We start from the raw sequence: 23520 nt of genomic DNA, 5'->3' as shown, positions 1-23520 counted from the left end.
AGCAAAAGACCCTCCAAGCCTAGTCTATCCAATGCACCCAAGCCCTCCAAGCTCCTACTCCAACAAGGCTTCTCGGAACCATGTCTTGTCTAGCTTTTCGGATCCCGCAATGCGCCCGATTGCATCCGCCAAAACTTGGCTTCTTCTAATGCTTCCCAACAGCACCAAAAACTCACTGGACACTCAGTATGGGTGTGGTAAATGTTTGAGCTATCAACCTCTCAAGGATTTAGAAATGGAGAGGTAGGAGTAGAGGAAACCACAATGAATGGTGTGTAGAATTGTGGGTATGACAATCTCACATTCTCAAGGGTTTGAGGCTAGGGTTTTCTCTTCTGAAAAGCTCTCTACTCAATATGTGGGTAATGATGGTATATATAGTGTGTATGAAGATGTAGTGAAGCAGATAGGACAAAATAGCAGAACGGACTATTTCGCAAGTATCTCGCGAGAAGGCCTTACCCGCGAGACACTCGCGAAAATCAGCTGTCACCATCTGTCATGACTCTTCGCATTCCAGTCATGTGCAGGGCACATGCATCACTTCGTGGAATGCTTAGTCACGAGCTACCCGCGAGAACTCTTCTGTCTTCAAATGCTTGAGTCTTCACACACTCTCTCTCTATCACACAACCCTTACAATATAATCCCACAATAAATACAAGGTATAAAAGATTGAATAAAATTACAATCAAATTTAGCACGGAATTAAGGCCAACACAAAATAGTTGTAAATCACAACTTTACAATTGTTTATTCTATAATCTTTTTGAATGGACAAATTTGCAAGTTCTGTAGAGAAAAAAAAATCATTATAGATTATAAATAAAATGTTTTTTCCCTAATCAATCAAATTAATCACTGTTAAGCGGTGATTGATATGACATTTTGCAAAACGATGATTTATGAGACATTTTGTTTTTTTTTGCAAAGCATCTTCATATAGGTATGTTTTGATTCGATGTATTTAATGGATGTATTGAGATAAGCAATGTATTCAAGAAGAGAGATCATGATTATACTTTGTATACTTCAAAAAAGATAGATTGGTTTAAAATTAAAGATAACATTAAAATAGGATGCTACAAGTTGAAATTAATTAATGGTGGGAAAAAGCTATTTTTCTCATTCTTTTCTAAATGTCATAATTGAAAAATTTTAATCCACACTATATTTTATCACTAGCAAATTGGCTCATAATATGAATAGATGAAAATAATCTTAGTATAAAATAAAATAAATAAATATATATAACTTTCTTATTTATAGGGAACAAAAAATTCATTACTTAAAAAAAAAGGACCCTTTCCCTTTGTTGGTTTTATAAATAGTTATATAAGAAAAAAAAATTACATAGTTAATAGTTTAATACATTTAAAATGAAATTCTCTTATGAGAAACACTATGTTAGTCCTAATATATAATTTTATGAATATTTTAAAAAATAAAATATATATTACATTTTATTTTTGTAAAATTGTTATTTACAACTATTTTGTGTTGGCTTTAATTTCGTGCTAAATTTGATTATAATTTTATTCAATCAATTTTCCCTGTATTTATGTGGGGTTTTTAATTATAAGAGTTGTGTGTGAGAGAATGTGAAGATTCAAGCTTAAAGTGAAGAATAAGTGAATTTTGCGAGAAGCTCGCGAGAAGCTAACCCATGAAGTAGCCATATGTAGAGTATATGACTCGAATGCAAAAAGTCATGACAACCTGGAGTTTTTGCGAGTGTCTCACGGGTAAGGCCTTACCGTGAAATACTCGCGAAACATTCTGTTTGGCTATATTGTCATGTTTGCTTTACCAAGTCTTTACTCACACTATATATATCATCATTACCCATATATTGTAAGGTGTGTTTTTCAGAGAGAACACCCTAGAAATTACCCTTGAGAGTTAGAGATTGTTATACCCACAATCATCTACACATTTTCTTGTGGTTTTCCTCTACTCCTACCTCTCCACATCCAAATCATTGAGAGGTTGATAACCCAAATACTTACCACATCCAATCTAAGTGTAAAGTGAGGTTTTGGTGCTGTTGGAAAGCATTGGAAGAATCCAATCGTTGGTGGATGCAATCGGGTTGAATTGTGTGATCCGAGAAAGATAGAGAAGACAAGGTTCCGTGAAGCCAGTTGGTAGTAGGAGCTTGAAGGACTCAAGTACACTGGGTAGACTAAGCTTGGAGGGTCTTTTGTTATTCGTGTACTCCAAATTATTCTCTAGTGGATCGATTTACCGCCTGGAGGGTGGCAGAGAGGTTTTTCTCCGAGTACTTCGGTTTCCTCTTCGATAACACGTCTCGGTGTTATCTTGTGTTTGCATCCTTCTTCCCTACTCTTTTAGCTTTCATTTTATTGTTGATATTTGATGAATATAGCTTAGAGTAGTTTTTCCGGTTGTTTGCATACATTTACTCTTATTCCGCACTTAGTTTAAGTTAGGGTAAAAGCAATCAAGCCAAAACTTTTAATTAGAGGTATAAACAAGCTCTTGTATATTCACACAAATCCGAGCTTTCAATTTTAAAATAATTAGATATTCTCGTGCATTGCGAGGGTTTGCAACTAGTTAATATAAAAGTGGTATTAAATTTTTTTAAAAATAAATTATTAATAAATATCATAAATAAGACACTTCATAAAGCTTGAAATTTATCTGGCATCTCTTTTATCCAACTACCCCTTATATTGTTTTATGGGGACCAGTTTGCGAATAATTTTCACCCTTGAAAATGAAAGAGAGACATGGAGAGAGGTTAGGTAACCTATTTATGCTGCTTTATCTTTGATTTGGTTTCTTTCTCGGCCTCACCTACTCATGCTTTCTTTAGCCGACAGATGTGTCACTTATTTCCCTTCCTGCCATGTGAATTGAACCTAAGAAACCCCATCAAAAGTGCATTCTCCTTTGATTCTTTGTCATTTTTTTTTTTCTGAATCTCTAAATAAAAAAATTAACATCAATAAAAATCTGGGAAAAAAATTAAAAAATAAAAATTTGAATTTTTTTTTCCCTTTTCAAACTGAAGGAAAAAACAAAGAAGGGAATTTTCCATTTCAACAAACCGAAGTATAAAATGATTGTCACCAAAAAAAAATGAGCACACCAAATGGAAGCTTCACCTGTTCACCAACACATTAATTGATTCACCGTTATCAGAATAGATGGAGTCCTTGTTCTTTCGACACGATAATTAAGTTAGCATCCAGCCAAAAAAATAAAATAAAATAATGAAGTTAGCTGTATCTCACTATGATAAGATGAATAATTGAGACCGGCATCGTTCACGTTTTCTACTTTGTTGAAACTTTTGCTAACACGTCACAAAAATCCAAAGCAGTTTTTGTTTGGCACTGGCATTTGATTTGACACAACATTGTCAGATTGGAAGATGAGAAGAAAACACAAATTCCAAAAGGTAAAGCAAAACTACTTTTTTTTGGGGGGCCCAAAGTAAAGTAAAGCAGAACTACAATCAGGGTCGGTGTGGAAAATTTGGATACGGTTGACCGTTGACGTAAAAAAAGAAGACCGAATTTAAATGGAATGAAATTATAACAATATAAAATATAATTATAAAATAAATTACTTTGTACCCAACTTGTTTATAATTATGCTATAAGTTTTGAAGCATTTTCATCTCTCTCTTTCCAACAACTTGCACATAGCAAGTTGTATATAACCATATTCATGTTATGTAACTGTTATCTCTGATCCAATGGAAACGGAAGTGCCTAAAGGGCAGGGTTGAGTGAATTCTTACAAAGAGAGTGTAATTTCCTGCAAATTCTGAAGTAACATCCAAAGTCCCTATTCATCTTCTTTCTGGTGAAAAGGAATGGCTGTGTCTGTTGTGTCTGGTGTGGTGACAAGGCTTTATATAGTGGAGAGGTCAGTATGTTTATTTATATTTATCATAAAGAAAGAAAAAAAAAATCCCTTTTAATGGTTCTTTTTCTCATATTTTGAACCCTTTTGGGTTTGGGGCGTGGAGCCTAACAAATATAGCGCAAGCTATATATATATATATATATATATATATATATTCATGTTTTGAATAGTAGTGGCTTCAGAAATTTTTCTAAGGTGTTCCTTAACAAGCATAAATTACACAATCTAATAAAAAAAAATTTATATATTGACAACATCAACAACAATAAAAAAACACGCAAATACATAAAGTTTTATAATAAAAAAAAGCTAAATTTTTATGCTTTGACCAATTAGTTGTATAATATATATATTATAATATTTTTGAGGAAAAGTAGTCATATAATGTCAGTCGGTCAGGTAAAGCAAAAACTAAAAGTAAAGTTGTAGTATAGACTTAAAAGAATATAAAAGTATTTGGTTTTTTTTTATTTGAAATACTCTAATATATTGTTAAATTGCTCAAATTATAAACCAAAATTTAATTTTATTAGCATAAAAAGAAATTCAATGTGTTCTCAACATTTTTTTTAAAGGTAAATAAAAATAAAATTTTAAATTATTATGTATATTTTTTTTTTCTTCAGGTCAGGTGGTCCTGGGACCACGCTGACAATAAGGTGGCGCTGCCCTGGTTTTGAAATATGGAAAAAGAAGTGCCTAAAGGGCAGATTGACTAAAGTCATACAAAGAGGGTGTTACCAATTCTTGCGAAGTGTGAAGTAATATTCAAAGCTCCCATTCATCTTCTTTCTGGTGAAGAGCAATGGCAGAGTTTGTTGTCTCCGGTGTGGCGACAAGGCTTGGTAACTTGCTCGAACAAGAAGCAAAATTCTTGTATGGTGTGAGTGACCAATTTCAGCAGTTACAAACTGAGCTTAAACGGATGCAATGCTTTTTAAAAGAGGCAGATGCAAGGCAACACGAATCAGAGATTGTAATGCAGGGCGTTGCAGAAATGAGAGATCTTGCTTATGATGCTGAAGATATTATTGCAACTTACGCCCTCAAAGTTGCTTCCAACAAGGGAGGAAGCGTACAAAAGGCCCTCAAGAGGTTCGCTTGCATCTTGGGTGAAGGAATTACAGTGCACCGAGTAGGGTCAAAGATTGCAGATATCATGACAAAACTTTCTAATTTGAGAAAGAGTTTTGAAGGCAATTGCATAAGAGAATCAATAATGCAAGGACGCGGACCAAGTTCATTGAATGAGACGCAACGAGAGCAAAGGGAAACTTATCCTCATCCTGAACGTATCGTTGTTGGGTTGGAAGATGATACAAATAAATTGGTGGTGTTTCTATTGAAAGAGGAGGGAGTTGCTTCAATATGTGGTATGGGTGGTCTGGGAAAGACCACTCTTGCCAAGATGGTTTATAACCACCATCAAGTCAAGCGGCACTTTGACCGCCGTGCTTGGGTATGTATCTCTCAACAATTTCAAAGAAGACGGGTTTGGGAAGACATTCTGATTAGCCTTCTCTCTCCATCTAAAGATCAAAGAGACGATATTCGGACCTTGAACAATTTAATGCTCGTTGAGAAAATTCGTCAAGTTCAGCAGGAGCAAACATGTTTGGTAATTCTAGATGATATTTGGAAAATTGAGGATTGGAACATTCTACGTGAAGTCTTCCCAATGGAAAATACTGATAGTAAAATATTGCTTTCCTCTCGTAATAAAAATTTGGCTTTGTATGTGGATCCTAGAGGTCTTCATGAACTACAATGTCTAAATAACGAAAAGAGTTGGGAATTGCTTGAGAAGATCGCAATATCTTGGAGATCAGGTAATTTTTTTTTTTTTTTGGAAAAATTAATTTGATGAAATTTTATATTAAAAAAAATTGATTTGAAGAAAAAGAAGATTAGTTGCTGGTATTGCACGCATAAAACATATTTCGCGTGAACTTACTACTAATGCGCATATAAAACAGACTTAATCAATAAAAGAACAAAAAGAAAATAATAATAATAATAACTTGTAAATAATAAATTTATCTTTTTTTTTTTTTTTGAGAAACATACCCACATATATATATAGGAGAAGGGGAATGAGATAAAGGAATACATTTACACGCCAGCACCAAAACTGCATGCAAATAATAAATTTATCTAGATGTATGTAAGTTTTTTATATGTTATGTGTGTGTTTCCAATATTTATTTGGTGCATGTGTTCAATGTATAAACTAATTAAATCCAAACTTTTGAACAAAATATAGCCTCAAGGAAAGGAAAAAAGAGGGTCCTATTTCAATGTTTTTTTTTTTTTTTTTTTTGAGAAGCATATTTCAATTTGTTTCGGTATGGTTAACTTGCATTTGATGACACCAAAACATAAAACTTCAATATGACTCTTTCTCTAAAATTTTTTAACAAGTGTACGTAAATGCTAGTTTTATATATTATTTTAACAATAGATGAATTAATGCATGCATATAGGCTCATTAAAACCCATTGTACAAACTTTAATTAATATATTAACATAATATATCCACTCAATTATAACTTCGAATTCCTTATAATAAATGCAAAAAGTTAACTTATAAATAGAAGTAATTTCATTTGGACTGGAAGACCATTATTTATTTTGAGGGAGAGAGAGAGAGGGGGTGGGGGGGGGGGGGGGGAAGGAGATGCTATATTCTTGGTTTTGAGGGGCTTTAAAATATTACTCTAAAATGGGAAAATTCTTTGACGAAAAGGTAGAATAGAAAATCAAGTTTTAACACTTTTAGAAGAGTGGATGGAAAAAAAAAAAAAAAAAGAAAAAAAAAAAGAAAAGAAAGTTATTTGGGTGTAAATATTTTGTTATATATGAGAAAATAACATATGGTCAATCATATCACATAGACACATAGATATTTTTTCATGTATAAAGTGTGTATATATATATATATATATATTTAAGGTATATAATTAGTGGCTCCCTAGAAATTTCTGGCTCCATGCTCTTGAAATGGACCGGCCTCTCCTAGTCTCTATGTGGTCCCTATTAGTGTTAGACTGAAACAATATTGATGATGTCGAAATCGTCAGTCGAGTAGATTCGTCCAGATGAGTCAGCAACCTCGTCCATATACCTGAAATTGTCGTGAAAAACCCTCCTTAGGTGGTCACCAGTGTGGTGCTTGCCATAGAATCTCCAATGATAAAGTCAGCATATAGAAGCTTTAAAAAAGTATGAGAGCTTAGAATATCAAAACTACGGCGTATTTGTATATTAGGATCTGTACCTTATTTGGTTTCGAGGAGTGTTGATATATGGCTCCATTGCTTCTAGCCGTTGTGGCTTTTATGGTGGCTTTAGTGCCATTTTTGTAACGCCTCTAGGCTCAGTAATGTAGGTTTTGATTGGCTTCCAATAGTCTGACAATTAGTTTTGTAACTGTTCGAGGTACTGAATACTCCATTTAATGGCTTGCGTTTCTTTGTCCATGACGTGGCAAGATAGACGAAGGTGCATGGTGGGTTCATTTGGGATAGAAGGTTCATTGGTCCTATCAGCTGCCCCCCCCCCCCTCCAGGTTCTTGGGTCGTCCTTACGTGTCATGACGACCACCAGAAGGTGAAAGGTTTCTTACTCAAACATGACCCTTAGGTTTCTGTTCCGCATTTAATTCGTAGTGGCGACGCCGTACACATCGTGGCCACATGGCACGTTCTAACTGGTGGAGTTAATACCCTACTCATGTATCTCTTGGATTTCCTGCTGATTTTCAGTTTTTTGTTACTAGTTTTTAAACCTCCTTTCTTTTCTCTTTCTTTTTCACTTTCTGTTTTCTCCGCCATTACTGCTCTGTGCTTCTTTTTCCCCGAGCTATTCTTTCTGCGATTTTCTGCGTTTCTTCCTTCTGGGGTTGCTTTTTCTTGAGGTACGGCTTCTTCTCACCTTCTTTACTCTTTGTATCATAGGTAATTTGTAAGGGTTTCTGATTTTTCTTTTCTTTTTTTGTTTTTGGTTTTTAGGACTTTGCTCCATTTTCTTTTTTTTCTTGGGTTCCATGGTTGGTAGCCCTAAAGTTAGGATACTTTGCCCTTTTGTCTCATTTCTCTTTGCGCGTTTGGGGGTTTCTCTAGAAGTTTCTCGCACCTTTCACCCTTTAGTTGAAGGTTTTGTGTTTAAGGGCAATAGCTTAAGTGTAGTGTTGGTTAATTTGTTCCCCTAACTCCATCAATCCGTTGATTGGTTTGAGGAATTGGTGGGTGAGCGGAGAGTGATGTTGGAGGTGAGATCCAGTGAGCTTAATATAGGGTTGTCATCTAGCGATGACCCTATTGAGGTGGAGGAAGACACTGTGGCTTCTGGCCCAATGGAGGTCAAGGCTTTTTCTACCCTTGGGGAGGAGTGTGGCCTGGATGCTGAGACTCTCTCTAGGTTTAGGGATAGGTTTCAATTTCCCGAGAGGGTTAGGATTCGTCATCCTCATAAAGAGGAACAAGCCTGCCTCTTTTCGCCTGGGGAGGTGTGCTTCTACGAAGCTACTTTCCAATGTGGGCTTAGGTTTCCCGTCCACCCATTCATTATGCAGCTTTTGAGTCATTTCAACATTGCTCCAGGGCAACTTATGCCAAACTCATGGAGGATAGTGATCAGCTGTATGGAGATATGGCTGGCTGCCACCGAAGGAAACATGATCAGGGTGGACGAGTTCACTTACCTATACCGTTTAAAGGAGTCCAAAGAGTATGGGTACTATGAGCTGGTGCCCTGGGTCAGGAAGGCTAGGATCGTCACTGATCTACCCTCGTCCTTCAGATACTGGAGATCCCAGTTCTTCTTTGTGTCTAGGGATGATTGGGAGACTCTTTCTGATGAAGTTTGGGGTGACGTCACTAGGTTGCTCCGTCGTTGGAGAACCCTGAGTCTAGGTGCGTCGTCTTTCTACAAGTGCTCTTTCATTCTTTGTTCTTTATATATTTATTGTTTTTTTTATCATTGCTAACTTTCCTGTCCGTTGTGTCTGTGTAGTTAAAAAGCGTCCCAAGCTCAAGAGCAGGTACAGGCATCGCGTCGAGGTAGTTGTAGAGTACACGAAGACGATTGCCAATTTTGACGACCTGGTTGACCCACGAACCTTGGCTCGTCATTGCCTTGGTCTAAAGCTTTCCACCTACGTTCTGCGTGCTATAAAGATTGAAGAGAAAAGTAAGTGTCCATTTGCTTCGTTGCTCTTTTTTTTTTTTTTACTAAGTGTTTCTCCTCCGCAGAGATGACGACAAAATTTGACCAAGAGATGTACGTGAAGATGAGGGCAAAGAAGAACGAGCCTCTTTCCAACCTCGGGAAGAGGGTAGTGCGTGTAGTGGAGAAAGGGACTCCCGTCACCCCAACCACCTCCGTCTCGAAGCAATGAGGATTGCTTCCTTGACCACCTCAGTGGAGGAGATCACCCCTCGAACAAAGAAGTTGTGCTTGGCTAACAAGGGGAAGGAGAAGGCTGCTTCAAGGTCATCCAGTATCTGGGACGACACTAGCCTTGTAATGACGAGGGCACAGAACGCCTTTACCACCAAAGACCTCTAGGTCCTTTCTGGCGTGCCTTCCAATGAGATTGTGGGTTGTCACATCCACAAACTCGTCCAAGTAGTAAACTTGTACCATTTGCCTTTCCCTTTTTCTTCTTTTGCCTAGCTCTGAGAGATGGATCCTCTTTTCAGGTTCTGGGGGAGACTATTCACATTACCTCGGAGTACCTGAGCCAGGAGGCAAAGGCTATATCCACGGGGTCCAAGTTGCAGGGTCTGGAGGCAAAGAACTCAAAGCTAAAGAAGGACTTTATCTCAGCCATGGATGAGGCCAACACTGCCAAGGAAATGGGGAGGGTCTTGTCCGACAACTTGAGGTCTAAGAGGCAACTGACCTTGGAGAAGGACAAGCAACTCTAGGCCGTAAAGGAGAGGGTAAAGACCGTCGTATCCAAGTCTGTCGAGGCCTTTTAGTAGACTGACAAGTACAATACTGTGCTCTTCAGCTGGTACTACAAAGGTTTCAAGCTCCTGACACGGTACCTTGTCAAGCACCCCACCGGAGTAGACTTAGAGAGCTTGGATCTAGAGGTGGCGGACCAAGAGATGGCTCAGGATGAGGCTGCCCAGGCTACTCAGACTACTGCCGTTGCTCCCGCAGGAGATATTCCATAGCCTACTGACGCTGGTGGTGAAGAGGCCAATGCATGAACTTGTTTGTCAAAGACATCTATGTTTTTATTTTTCCCTTTTATTTCTATTTTTTTGGTGCCTAGTATGTTTTTGGGCTTTTAATTATAACGTGAGAACAATATTTCTTGCCTAGCATTTATGGGCTTTCAGTTCAGATAGAATATATATATATATATATATATATATATATATATATTCATGTTTACCTGCTTACTTTCTTGCTTCCGTTGGTTTGTTTTTCGTTATGCTTAACCCTTAGATTAGGCTTACATTCGTCTAGGCAGAATTTCATTACTTAGTTGTTTTTTAAGTGACTTACACCCATTTAAGGGATCTAGTCACTTATCTTCGCTAGTAATTTACATGCGTCTAGACGGAATTTTATTACTTAGCCTCTTTTTAGGTGACTTACACCCATTTAAGGGATCTTTTAGTTGGCTTCGTCAGTAATTTACATTCATTTGGGCGGAATCTTATTACTTTGCCAATATTTAGGTCACTTACACCCATTACTTGGCTTCGTCAATAATTTACATCCATCTGGGCGGAATCCTAGTACTTAGCCAATATTTAGGTGACTTACACCCATTTAAGGGATCTTGTCACTTGGCTTCATCAATAATTTTCATCCGTCTAGGCATAATCTTATTACTTAGCCAATTTTTTGTTTTTAGGCTTCTAGATTTGCACGCATCACATTGGAATGTTGGCTGAATAGTTTTTTTATTGCTATATTTCAAACACGAATACAATCGTCCATTACATTTATTGATGGTACCTTTTCAAATGCTCAATGTTCCATGGTCGTGGTAGTTTCTTCCCGTCCAACATTTCTTGGTGATAGCTGCCTTGCCTAGAATAATGAGTGACCTTGTAGGGTCCTTCCTAGGTTGGGCCAAGCTTCCCTTAGGTTGGGTCCTTGGTAGCAAGTGTGACTTTGCGCAGGACGAGGTCTGACTTTGCGCAGTACGAGGTCTCCTATGTTAAGTTGTCTGAGCTTCACTCTCTTGTGGTAGTAGTTGGCAATCTTCTGCTGGTACTTCATCATCTTATGGGATGCTCTGTCTCTGAATTCATCCAAGCAATCCAGGTTGACTCTTAATTGATCATTATTACTGCCTTCATGGAAGACTTCTCGTCTCATGCTAGTGATTCCCACTTCAGCTGGGATTACTGCCTCGATGCCATAGGTGAGCCTGAAGGGGTCTCTCCTATCAGGGTTCTTGCTGTAGTCCTGTACGCCCACAGGACATTGGGCAACTCCTCTGGCCAAGCGCCCTTTGCATTATCCAACCGAGCTCTGATGATCTTGAGTAGTGTCTAGTTCGTCACTTCCGTCTGACCATTAGCTTGGGGGTGACCCAAGGATGAGAATTGGTACTTGACCCCTAGCCCTGAATAGAAGTCCCTGAAGCGTTGATTGTCAAACTGGCCGCCCGTTATTCGATATGATCATCTGTGGTACCCAGAATCAGCAAACTATGTTCTTCCACACGAAGTTCTAGATCTTTGCCTCCGTGATGGTTGATAGTGCTTCTAGTTCAACCCATTTTGTGAAATAGTTAATAGCGACTAGCAAAAATTTTACCTATCTCTTACCTTGGGGTAATAGGCTGACGATGTCAATCTCCCACTGGGCATACGACCACGGGGAGGCTATTGGCGTCAGTCTCTCTATTAAGATGCATTGAACATTCCTAAACCTTTGGCATTTGTCGCATCTCTTCACAAACTCCCTTGCATCCTTCTACAAAGTAGGCCAGAAGTAATTTGTTCTGATAACCTTGCTTACCAGGGATCTTGTGCCTGCATGGTCTCCGTAAATTCCTTCATGGATCTCTTCCAGAATGTATTTGGCTTCCCCCTCATCTACGCACTTTTAGTAAGGCATAGAGAAGCCTCTTTTGTATAGGGTGTCGTTCAAGATCGTGAACCTAGCTTCCCTTTTCCTGACCTTCATAGCCTCCTCGATGTCCTATGGAAGCTGTCTGTCCTGAAGGAAGGACAAGATTGGGGTCATCCAACTGCTTTCATTATGGATTGCGATGGTGAGGACTTCTTCATTCTTCAAGATTGAGGACTTCTTCAACTACTCGTCTGCCCCCATATTCTGGCTTCTGGGAACCTGTGTGAACTCTACCCAATCAAACTCCTGTGTCAAACTCTTTGTCAGCCTTTGGTATTTTTGCATTCTTTTCTTCTTTACCTCATAATCCCCCTTTATCTGCCCCACGACCAGCTTTGAATCACTCTAGAAAAGCAAGTTTTTGGCTCCTAGCGCCTTTTCGACCCTTAGTCCCATCAGTATTCCTTCATACTCAGCTTCATTGTTGGTGGGCGGGAATGTTAGCTGACCTCTGGATTTGAGTGTCTCTCCTTCTGGGGTGATGATAATGACCCCTACTCCACTCCTCTTTCGGGTTGACGAACCGTCAGTTTAGATCGTCCATCTTTTTGCTTTGTCTAGTGCCCTATCCTTGTCTGGGATTATGAATTCGGCGATGAAGTCCGATAGTGCCCGCGCCTTGATAGCTGTTCTGGGGTGGTACTCAATGTCGAATTGGCTAAGTTCGATTGCCCACTAGATCATCCTTCCTACAGCCTCGGGCTTGTTCATAGACTTCTTTATAGGTTTGTCCGTCATCACCAAAATAGGGTTCACCTAGAAGTAGGGGCGCAACTTGCGTGAAACTACAACCAAGGCGAATGCAATCTTCTCGATCTGTGGGTAATTGGCTTTTACCCCTTGGAAGGCTTGACTAACATAGTAAATTGGGAGGTGTGTTCTGCCCTCTTTCCAAATCAAGGTTGCGCTCACAACTGTAGCTGACACTGCTAAGTATAAATATAGGTTTTCTCCCTCTTTGGACGGGCTCAGGAGGGATAAATTGCTTAGGTAGTGCTTAAGCTCCTAGAAAGCTTTCTCACACTCGTCCGTCCAAGCGAAGGCTTGCTTCAGCATCTTGAAGAAAGGCAGGCATTTGTCCATGGCTTTAGAGACAAACTTGTTGAGTGATGTTGTCCTTCTTATGAGTTTCTATACTTCCTTCACGGTCTTGGGCGACGTCATCTCTAGTATGACTCGCACCTTCTCTGGGTTTGCTTCTATCACTCTTTGGGACACCATGAACCCTAAGAACTTCCCTGACGCTACCCCAAAGCTGCACTTGCTGGAGTTTAACTTCATTTGGTACTGCCTGAGAGTGGTGAACATCTCTTGGAGGTCGTCCAGGTGAGCAGACTCTTCTTTGCTCTTGACGAGCATGTCATCCACGTACACTTCCATGTTCCTTTCGATCTGTTTGCTGAACATTTTGTTTACTAACCTCTAGTAGGTCACTCCTGCGATTTTCAGTCCGAAGGACATCACCTTGTAGCAATGGAGCCCTTGGCTTGTGATGAAGGTAGCTTTCTCCTAGTCCTCTTCTGCCTTTTTTATTTGATTGTACCCCAAGAACGTATCCATGAATGTCAGGAGCCTAGGTCTTGCTATGGAATCCACCAGTTGATCAATCCTTGGCAGGGGAAAGCTATCCTTTGGGCAAGCCTTGTTTAGGTCCGTGAAGTCTACGCACATCCTCCATTTCCCATTTGCCTTCTTTAAGAGGACGACATTTGCGAGCTAGTCCAGGTAATAGACCTCCCTGATGAAGTCTGCTGGTAGCAGTTTATTGACCTTGTCCATGATTATCTAGTTTCGTTCTAGAGCAAAGACACGTTGTCTCTGTTGGACGGGCTTTTTCTCGGGATCTACGTTTAGCTTGTGTTGGATGATCTCTGTGGATATTCCTGGCATATCCTTGTGGATCTAGACGTCCAGGTTCTCCTTGAGGAATTGGACTAGTCTCCTCCTCATTTCTATACTCAGGGTCGTCCCTACCCTTGTATTCTTCGTTGGCTTTCCGTCTACCAACTCCACAATTACCAAGGCTTTCACCTTCTCTTCTTCTTTCTCCTCGATCATCCATGTATGGTTTTCTTTCACAGCTAACACTGCTTGGTAGCACTCCCTAGCCAGCACTTGATCTCCTTTTACCTTGCCTACACCATTTTCTGATGGGAACTTTACTTTCAGGCAGTAGGTAGATGTGGCTGTCTTCCAACGATTAAGAATAGGCCTCCCAATAATCACGTTGTATGAAGAAGGGCAGTCTATCACCAGGAAATCTAGCTAACAAGTCAGTTGTCATGAGTAAAACCCCACTATGACCATCAATGTCACTATGCCATTGGGGTACACTCTATCCCCACTGAAGCTGACGAGAGGGGACTCAAAGGGACACAGTTTTCCTGGATCCAACTTCAACTGTTGAAAGGCAGAGAGGTAGATGATGTCCGGAGAGCTACCGTTGTCCACAAGGATTCTCCTGGGGTTAAACCCCTTTATCATAAGCATTATAACTAGGAGGTCGTCATGCGGCTGCTTCACTCCTCTAGCGTCTTCTTCTGAGAAAAGGATGTCCCTATTCGCCCGTTTCTGCTTCAGGGGTGGAATCTTATGGATGCTATTCACCTGCCTCTACTGTGATTTCTTGAGGGATCTAAACGATCCTCCTATGGATGGCCCACCTGTGATCGTCTTTATCTCCCCAATTGCACTCTGTGGATGATTTAATTTGTGGTCTTTGTCCCTTTGAGAGGCTTCGTGCTTGTTCTTATTATTATCTTTGGACCTGCTGGAGTCTTATTTCGTGACATATTTCTGCAACTTCCCTTTCTAGATGAGTTCTTCTATCTGCTCCTTTAGGTCTCTACAATCTTCTATGTAGTGGCCGTGATCCTTGTGGAAACAACAATATTTCTTCTTATCACGCACATTGGGTAACGAGCGCAATGGCCTTGGCCGTTTGAGGTAATGCTCATCTTTAATTTGCACCAAAATTTTATCAACAGGCATAACTAAAGGAGTGAATTTTACCATCCGAGGGGTTTAATCATCTTTCCATTTATTCCCTTCAATATTCTGATGATCTGTCCGCTCCCTTTTTCGTCCTCTTTGGTTGTCTTCCTTTCTTCCCCTCTCACTGGACTTCTCTAAATCTTCTATTGTTGCTAGGGCATCTTTGGTGTTCATGTACTTCTACACCTTTACGAGCATCTCTGCCATTGTCTTAAGGGGGACTCTTCGCGAGTGAGACCACGAACTCCCTAGACTTCAAAGCAACCTTAAAAGTCATTAGCTGTACTTTATCATCTGCTTCGTGAACCTCTAATGTTTCTCGAGTGAAACGCTTCACGCATGACCTCAAGGTCTCCTTTTCTCCTTGTCTAATGGTAAGCAGGTGGTCTGCTGGCCTTCTTGGGCATTGTCCCCCGACGAAGTGGTGTAAGAAGGAATTGCCCAACTTCTCAAAGTTGTCTATGGATGACGTTGGTAACTTTGTGAACCACTCCCATGCAACTCCTTTGAGAGTGGTGGGAAAAGAACAGCATAGTATCTCGTCAGGGAGTTGTTGAAGACCTAGAGTTGTCTTGAAAGTGTTAAGGTGATCCAGAGGGTCTTTCAGCCCGTCGAATGACTCGAGCTGAAGTGGACAAAACTTTGACAGCATTGGGCATTCCAGGAACGCTGTCGTGAAGGGTGAATCTGTCCTCCTGACCATCCTATCCAAGCTCTGGTCTGTTTTTTCCTTAATTGTGCTTCTCAACTCGTCCATCTCCTTTCTCATTTCCTTGAGAAGGTCCGATCTCGGTCCTTTTGGAGTGGCTGGTCTTCGGCAGTCATTCCTTCTTTGGCTATCTCCATCGTCATCCCGGTTGGTCCCAGACCGATTCTCCTCTTGCTACAGCTGCAGTCTCATCTCCTGGTTCTGCCTGATAAGCTCCTCCACACTGGCTGTAAGTGTCTGGATTTGCAGAGCTAATGCTGCAGAATCTTGGGGAATGTTGAACTCCATCTGGACTTGTGAGTTGAATAGAACTATGCTCTCGAACCTAAGTATGAAAATGACATTCCCACAGACAGCGCCAAATTGGTGATGTGGAAATCATCAGTCGAGTAAGTTCGTCCAGATGAGTCAGCAACCTCGTCCCTGTACTGGAAATTATTGTGGAAAACCCTCCTTAGGTGGTCACCAGTGTGGTGCCTACCACAGAGTCTCCGATGATAAAGTTAGTGTATAGAAGCTTTAAGAAAGTATGAGAGCTTAGAATATCAGAGCTATGGCGTATTTGTATATTAGGATCTGCACCTTATTTGGTTTCGAGTAGTGTTTATATATGGCTCCATTGCTTCTAGCCGTTGTGACTTTTATGGTGGCTTTAGTGCCATTTTTGTAACGCCTCTAGGCTCAGTAATGTAGGTTTTGATGGGCTTCCAACGGTCTGACAGCTGGTTTTGTAACTGTTCAAGGTACTGAATACTCCATTTAATGTCTTGCGTTTCTTCGCCCATGACATGGCAAGATAGACGGAGGTGCATGGTGGGTTCGTCTGGGACAGAAGGTTCGTTGGTCCTATCAAATATAATTAAACGTTTAAACGAATTTTGTCACTCCAAACATAAAATTGACAAATGGCCAAACTTAAAGTTCAATAAAGTAGTAGCCTAAGCCTAAGGGTTTTATTTATTTGGTTTTTTTAAGGAAAGCCCAAGTTTGTGCTATGTAATTAAACAAGATATTATTAAAGAAAATGGATTTATTTTCATGTACTAATTATCTATAGGTGTTGTATGTTTTTAGACCCTTTATTACAAGTTTTTTAACCTAGTTATTTAGCTAAGTGATTACTTAGATAAAATATTCAATTCTAGGTTAACACAATAATATCATATCATGCAAATAAAGTGGAAATATAAAGAACACCATGATATAATGACCCTGGAAAACTCAACTGGTAAAAAACCTGAGGAGGATTTAACCTAGCTATCCTCAAGGTAAAAACAGATCTACTATGAAAGAACTGAAGTTTTTACAATAGAACTTAGACCACTAACATCCTATTGCTCCTCGAGTAGAAAACATACTACAACGACCACGTGACAGCTCCGAGTCCACGTATTACTTCTTTCTTTGATCTGCAGCAACCACAAGTTCTCCTACTTGTGACTTTGAGACTCCACTCAAAAGTTTTAAACCTTCTTTAATGTTCTTTATGTAGCAACTAAAGAGATCATCAAGTTCTTGACACAAATCTTGATCTTGATAACTCTATGTGTGTGTATGAAGATAAACACCTCTAAATCTCACAGAAGATTCAACACAACTCTCAAAGATCTCTAAAATGTAGCTAGGGTTTTTCCTTTTATACTTGGAGTGAAATACAAAACCCTACACGTCATATGGGCTTGGGCTGAATTGGAATTTCTACAGAAAATTAAATCTGCATGAGTTTCGATCGATCAAGTCTAATTTTCGATTGATCGAGCCTTGCAGATTTGTCCAATAAATCCTGCAATCACTCGATTCTAATTTTACATTAAATCACACTTTGAGCAAGCCTAAACCTAGACTCTATGTTTTGATCATGGTTTGCCAACATAATACATATTGAAGTTCTAATACATTAGTTCCTAAAGCCTTAGAACCTAACAGGTGTCGTAAAAATTATTTGTGAGGAATAAATTTTTATGATTAGTCTTATAAGATTTTGTATAAGAAATAATTGATTTAAAATATGATATTCTTTTTCAAATTGAATTTCTTTTGCAATGATTGAAATAAAATCTAATAAAAAATAAAATAAAATTTGACAACAAACAATCAAGAGTATATAAAATAATTGTACACTTACATTAGTGGAAACAATTAATTTTTATCAATTCCCTCAAACAAAAGATTCATATTCTTAATAAATTAATTTTAACCATTTGTAATTCCACTCTCTTAGTGGAAAAAAAAATCCCTTTTTTTTTTTCACTTTCTAATCACATGTAAATGGTTTAGTCCTTAAAAAATGTATAAAAATGAAATTTGATATTGACCTAGAGTATGTAGATGAGCTAAAAGCCTTATATTAGTACAGTTCATACGGATATAGCAAAGTTCTCCAAGTGGTTCATCTCTAGGCTTTCAAGTCTTAAATTATAGTTTGATGTAATCTATATCTATATATATATCAGAATGCTAAAATATAGTATTTATTGTTACTATGTTTTTATTGAGCCCCATCTGCATAGTCTTCCGTTCCATTCGATCTAATTCAGTGATGCTTTGGAAGGAGATGTTTGTGTAGAAAGAGGATCTACTTTATTGACAATTATGTCACTTTCTCAGTGTAATGTTGATAGATTTTGATAAAATTACTTTTTTTTTTATGTTATTATAGTCTTGTTTCTTTTTCTAATATCGGTGATAAATTTACTTATATCTACTTCCTCTTTAAACCATTCAAGACTTATAGAGGATGAATCGTTTGTAAAGAACACAAGAAACAAATTTTAACAACACACTACATTATTTACAAAATATTTCGCCTTATATAATAATTGAATGCAAAATGTATCATGTTTGCTTTAAAAAAAAATTCAAAGGACAAATATAGAGAGCTTAATTTACAAAACCTAATATATTGTATCAACTATATTTTGTTTCCATAAAAAGAAACTATATTTTGTTAAAAAATAATTACATCATTTTAAGAAGGATTTAAGATTAACACTTATAAGTCTCGCCTACTATTTTCATTTTTTACTTAAGAAAAAAAGTCATCAAATTTGTAAGCACATCGCAGGGTTCTACCACTAGCTATTTTTATTGCTAACATTGCAGTTGTGGTATTTTAAGAAGAAATTATATTAATTTTTCATTAAAAAAATTGATATTAGTGTTTTGTTTGTTTTTGGTTTTCCAGACTCTCTAACGAAAACTAAGATGGAAAAGTTAGGGAAAGAAATGATTGGATATTGTGGGGGTTTACCATTGGCCATCACTATACTTGGAGGTCTTTTAGCCGCAAAGAAAATAGAAGAATGGGAGGATGTTCTTAGACATGTCAAATCATACCTTTATGAACAACCAGACTTACGACTCACCAACGTAATGGGATTAAGTTATGATGATTTGCCTTGCCACTTGAAACCATGCTTTTTATATTTAGCCCATTTCCCTGAAGATTTTGAGATACCAAGAAAGGAATTGACTCGTATGTGGATGGGAGAAGGCTTTATATCACAAATTCAGAATAGAGGAGGAAGAGAGGATACAATGGAGGATGTGGGAGAGAGATATTTGCAAGAGCTAGTGCAAAGATGCATGGTTCAGGTGGGGAAAAATGGTTCACTTGGAAAGATTAGAACTTGCCGAATCCATGATCTTATGCGAGAATTTTGTGTATCAAAAGCCCAACAGGAAAATTTCCTCCAAATCACCAAGAATCCTTCCACGGAAGAAAGTAATGCACGTATTGGTAAAATTCGAAGACTTGCAATCAATTTGGAATCAAGTGATAATTACCTTGAGGGGATTAAATTTAATAAATATCCTTACCTTAGGTCTCTTCTCTACTTTGTGCCTCATGACAATAATTTGTATCTTAAAGAATCTTATTTCAAGAAAATCAGGTTGCTCAGAGTCTTAAATCTAGAAAATTTTCATTATTATTGTGGAAACTTACCTGATGACATTGGATATCTCATACACTTGAGATTTTTATCTTTGAAAAATACCAAGATAGAAATCGTGCCATCATCTATGGGCAATTTGAAGTGCTTGGAGACACTAGATTTGCGGTCTCAAGAATATGGTATGAAAGTGCCAAATGTGTTTAAGAACATGAAACAGTTGAGGCATCTATATCTACCCATTTATTATCGGGTAAGTGAGAAGTTGGAATTGTCTAATCTTCATTATTTACAGACATTGGTGAATGTTATCCCTGAAAGTATCCACATTCCCTCAAGTTTTAGATTCAACCGTCTTCGATCTCTTCGCACAACGACTTTTTTAAATGAATGGGAATGGGATTCAGATGTAGTACAAGTAGTATCAAGTTGTCCTGATATATATAAGCTAAATCTACATCGCTTAATAAAGAAGCTCCCAAAAGCTCACCAATTCTCTCCAAATTTGGCCAAGTTGACCTTATGGAGAACTGGTCTTGAGGAAGACCCAATGGCAACATTAGAGAAGTTGTCAAACTTAAAAATCCTCCGCCTTCTTTTTAATTCATTCTTAGGAAAGAATATGGTTTGTTCTCAAAGAGGATTTCCTTTGCTTCAATCTCTTGTCCTTTCTGAATTGAGATATTTAGAGGAATGGAGGGTGTATGAAGGAGCCGCACCCAATCTTTTACATTTGGAAATTAGAGAATGCTGGTGCTTGATGACAATTCCAGATGGATTGAGTTTCATCGCAACCCTCCAGAAATTGGAGATCAATGACATGCCAAAGTCATTCAAAGATAGGCTTGACAAAGGAGGACCTGATTTTTACAAAGTCCAACATGTCCCTTCCCTTGTATTTCAACAATGTGACAGAGAATAATAATCTTTGGCTAACAAGGTACATCAGTGAATTCTTGCACTCACATTTTTTAAATATTTTATGGTGCTTCTTTTGTTTCAAATCTCTCCCCAATTAATTCAATTTTTTTCCTAAATAATATTGGAAAAGGTTTATCTTCAAACATGTTTGGAGCCTTGGGCTCCAACCACCAATAAGAAGATAGCATATATACCGCCATATATAGTATATATAATTCACTTGGTTGGTTGAGTTAAGTGAATCATGTGTATTGCACTTGATAAGAATTAATGACATCTTCCTATTAAGAGCCCAGGATTCTAAATATATTTAGAGCCCAAACTTTTTCCAATAATATTTAACAAAATTTTCTCTAATGCAAGGGTACTTCTTCTTTTGATCAGAATGAAGGTCCCCCCCCCCCCCCTCTCAATTTACATACTTATTTACTTTCTTTTCCGCTTCATTTTTGTGGTGGACTCTTATTTTTTGCCATGTTATCAATAAATTAAGCAATGAATTTTTATTAACAGCTTCTTCTTTTTACTGTTTTTTTTTTTTGGGCCTTCCTACTTTCTCATTTCATTTCCGTAGCGTGAATATATAGGTTAACTAAATATGGTTCTAAGTGTTTGTTTGACAAGATTATTTTTGTCAACTTATTTTACTATTCAGCTTATTTTTGTTACTATTCATGGATCCCACTGCATTTTTTGATACTATTCATGAGTCTCACTATATTATTTTACTTAACTTTTACCTTTATCTACCGTACTTTCAGCAAAAAGTTTTCAATTTTAACAAAATAAGCGAATCGTAAGTGTTCTTTAATGAGTTCATGTCTACAGCATACTTCATTTATTATTATTATATTTTTTATTTTTTTTGTATTGGGCTTAATCATTTTAGTTGGTTGTCTCATTTCTTTTTCTTCAGGTAATCTGATCCATGGTGCCGACCAGCTCTGCAACTTGTACAAGTTCGTGTCTATTATACAATTTGAAGAACTTGGTTTCGTAGACTCATTAAACATATTCTCTGATGCGTACATGTAGTGGTGTCAAGAATTGTTTACTCCGTGATTGAACTCTGCGTTGCACTATTTTGTATAGTCGTTTGTTTGGAATGTTGTGTGTTTGTTTTAGTGCTGCTTTCTTTTTCTTTTTCTTATTTTGATAAATAGTACTGTGGCGTTCTTGTTCCTCTATGATTGCACTCTTTGTTCATTTATTCGGTTGAATAAAAGAAACCAATGTATCTTATTGAGCTGGGAATTGTTAGAGACTGCAACCTTGGCCTGCTGGATTTTTATATCAGGCCAGACCCACGTGAATGGATGAGATCGTGCTTCAAGTTAGCTCGTTATTGATTGGTTACTGGCTTTAGCTTAAGATTGACAAGAAACTGTTGTTTGTTTACCCTGCTCATGTTGTTGCTGTGATAGTAATGAATTGTATTGAGTCCGAGAATACATTGGGGTTATGAAGCAAGAGAAATTCAAAAGGGGTAAAAATAGAGGTCCACATAGTATTGTAATTAGTAGGGACAAGTTAGCCATTACATATGAATGGCATCATGAGCTCAAAATATTGTAAAAATTGACATCCAGACACACTATTTTACAATAATGTTTTTGAGTTGTAACTTGGAGAGCTCTGCAGTTAAGTCTAGCTACTTCAACCTCAGTGCCTCGCTTCTTCATCCAAAGGTTGTAGAACTTCCAACCTTTATGGCTCTAAAGTTAATGTCAGGAGTGCTACATATATACATATTTACTCTCATGTAAGTAGCTGTACAGAATTTAAAAGATATGACAGTCAAACGATGTCGTATTCTCAGTAAGTGACCAAACACCTTTAGACTAAACGATGTCGTGCCAGTAAAGAGCCCGGTGAAACGTTGCGGTATTGATGAGGAATCAACTTAAGTCAGACACGTGTTTGTTACGTGCTTTTGTTAACATAAAGATTACTTTAGACACGTGATTTATCTTGATTGGTTGTAACCGATGATTTATGAGTTTTTTTTTTTTAACTAATTAGGGTTTGTTTGAATACTACTTATTTTTGAAAATTGAAAATTTATTACTAAAAATATTGTAGCAAAATAATTTTTTTTATGCGTATATAGCACCGTGAGATTCAGTTTTAAAGCAAAATTTGTATTTTTTTATACTTGCGAGTCCCGTGAACAGTGCACAAGACTCAGGGAAAAAACGCCAAACACCCAATGCATGAGTGCCATCCAAACTCACTAAGTTTTTTTTTGAGCTAGGGATTTCTTTTTTAACCCCTAATTAGGAGTCTGTTACATCATATAATAGAGCATCTTATGCCTTTTGTTTTTTATCAATGAGAAAAACAATTTTATTCAGAGGAATCAAGTGTTCTAAAAAAAATGTAAATTTAATGTGTAAAAAAAAAAGTTATTTTTATCTATTTTAACTTACCACTTCATAATAGGGACAAACCTAGATGGGGGCCCAAGAGGCCTAGGCCCCTTGTCCCAAATATATAAATATATATATATATATATATATATATATATATATATATATATATATTTATATTTACATACACTATTTTTCATTTTGATAGTTGGCTCCTCTTTTAAAACCTTATGTCCCCTCCTCCCTAACTTGCCTAACACAACTAGCAACTATCCCACCCAAAAACTTAACAAAAATAATAAAAGTATTCACAATGGTGATTGTATTTTACCCACAAAAAAAAAAAAACTATTTGACCACCAAAGAACCAAAAAACCATGTGTTATTGGAGAAGTTAAAGCTAATTTTTTTGCAACTACAATAAACTAATATAAATACCAATTGATAGTAGCAAGTTGTTAAAAATAAAATAAAATATTTTATTAAAATTATCTCTCTTCCTTCGATTAAAAAACTCAAATTCTCTCTCATCCTTATTATTTTAATAAGTTGTTTATATTATTTAAATGAACTGGTAAAAAAAATGGAACATTTGAAATTAGGTGTATTATAAAGTAAGGTC

General features: G+C 37.6%; 1 protein-coding gene across 1 annotated transcript; it reads left to right on the top strand.

Annotated features, from left to right (window-relative positions):
* The first annotated feature begins 3480 nt into the window (after positions 1–3480).
* On the top strand, positions 3481–20544 carry LOC142644703 (putative disease resistance protein At1g50180). The gene is made up of 3 exons (XM_075819278.1): positions 3481–3903; positions 4530–5732; positions 18900–20544. The coding sequence occupies exons 2-3, from the start codon at positions 4709–4711 to the stop codon at positions 20528–20530; spliced, it is 2655 nt and encodes an 884-aa protein (XP_075675393.1). The 5' UTR covers positions 3481–3903; positions 4530–4708; the 3' UTR covers positions 20531–20544.
* Positions 20545–23520: the final 2976 nt, after the last annotated feature.

Source organism: Castanea sativa, chromosome 7 (genome assembly GCF_040712315.1).
Source record: "Castanea sativa cultivar Marrone di Chiusa Pesio chromosome 7, ASM4071231v1".
In the NCBI taxonomy this organism is placed as follows: Eukaryota; Viridiplantae; Streptophyta; class Magnoliopsida; order Fagales; family Fagaceae; genus Castanea; species Castanea sativa.
Note: the sequence above shows the minus strand (reverse complement) of the source record. Positions and strands in the feature narration are given on the sequence as shown.

Bases quoted from the DNA above. Each gene is read 5' to 3' on its own strand.
- LOC142644703 (XM_075819278.1), top strand. From the start codon at position 4,709: ATGGCAGAGTTTGTTGTCTCCGGTGTGGCGACAAGGCTTGGTAACTTG. The intron at 5,733-18,899 runs GTAATTTTTTTT...TTGGTTTTCCAG, and splicing joins CGCAATATCTTGGAGATCAG to ACTCTCTAACGAAAACTAAG.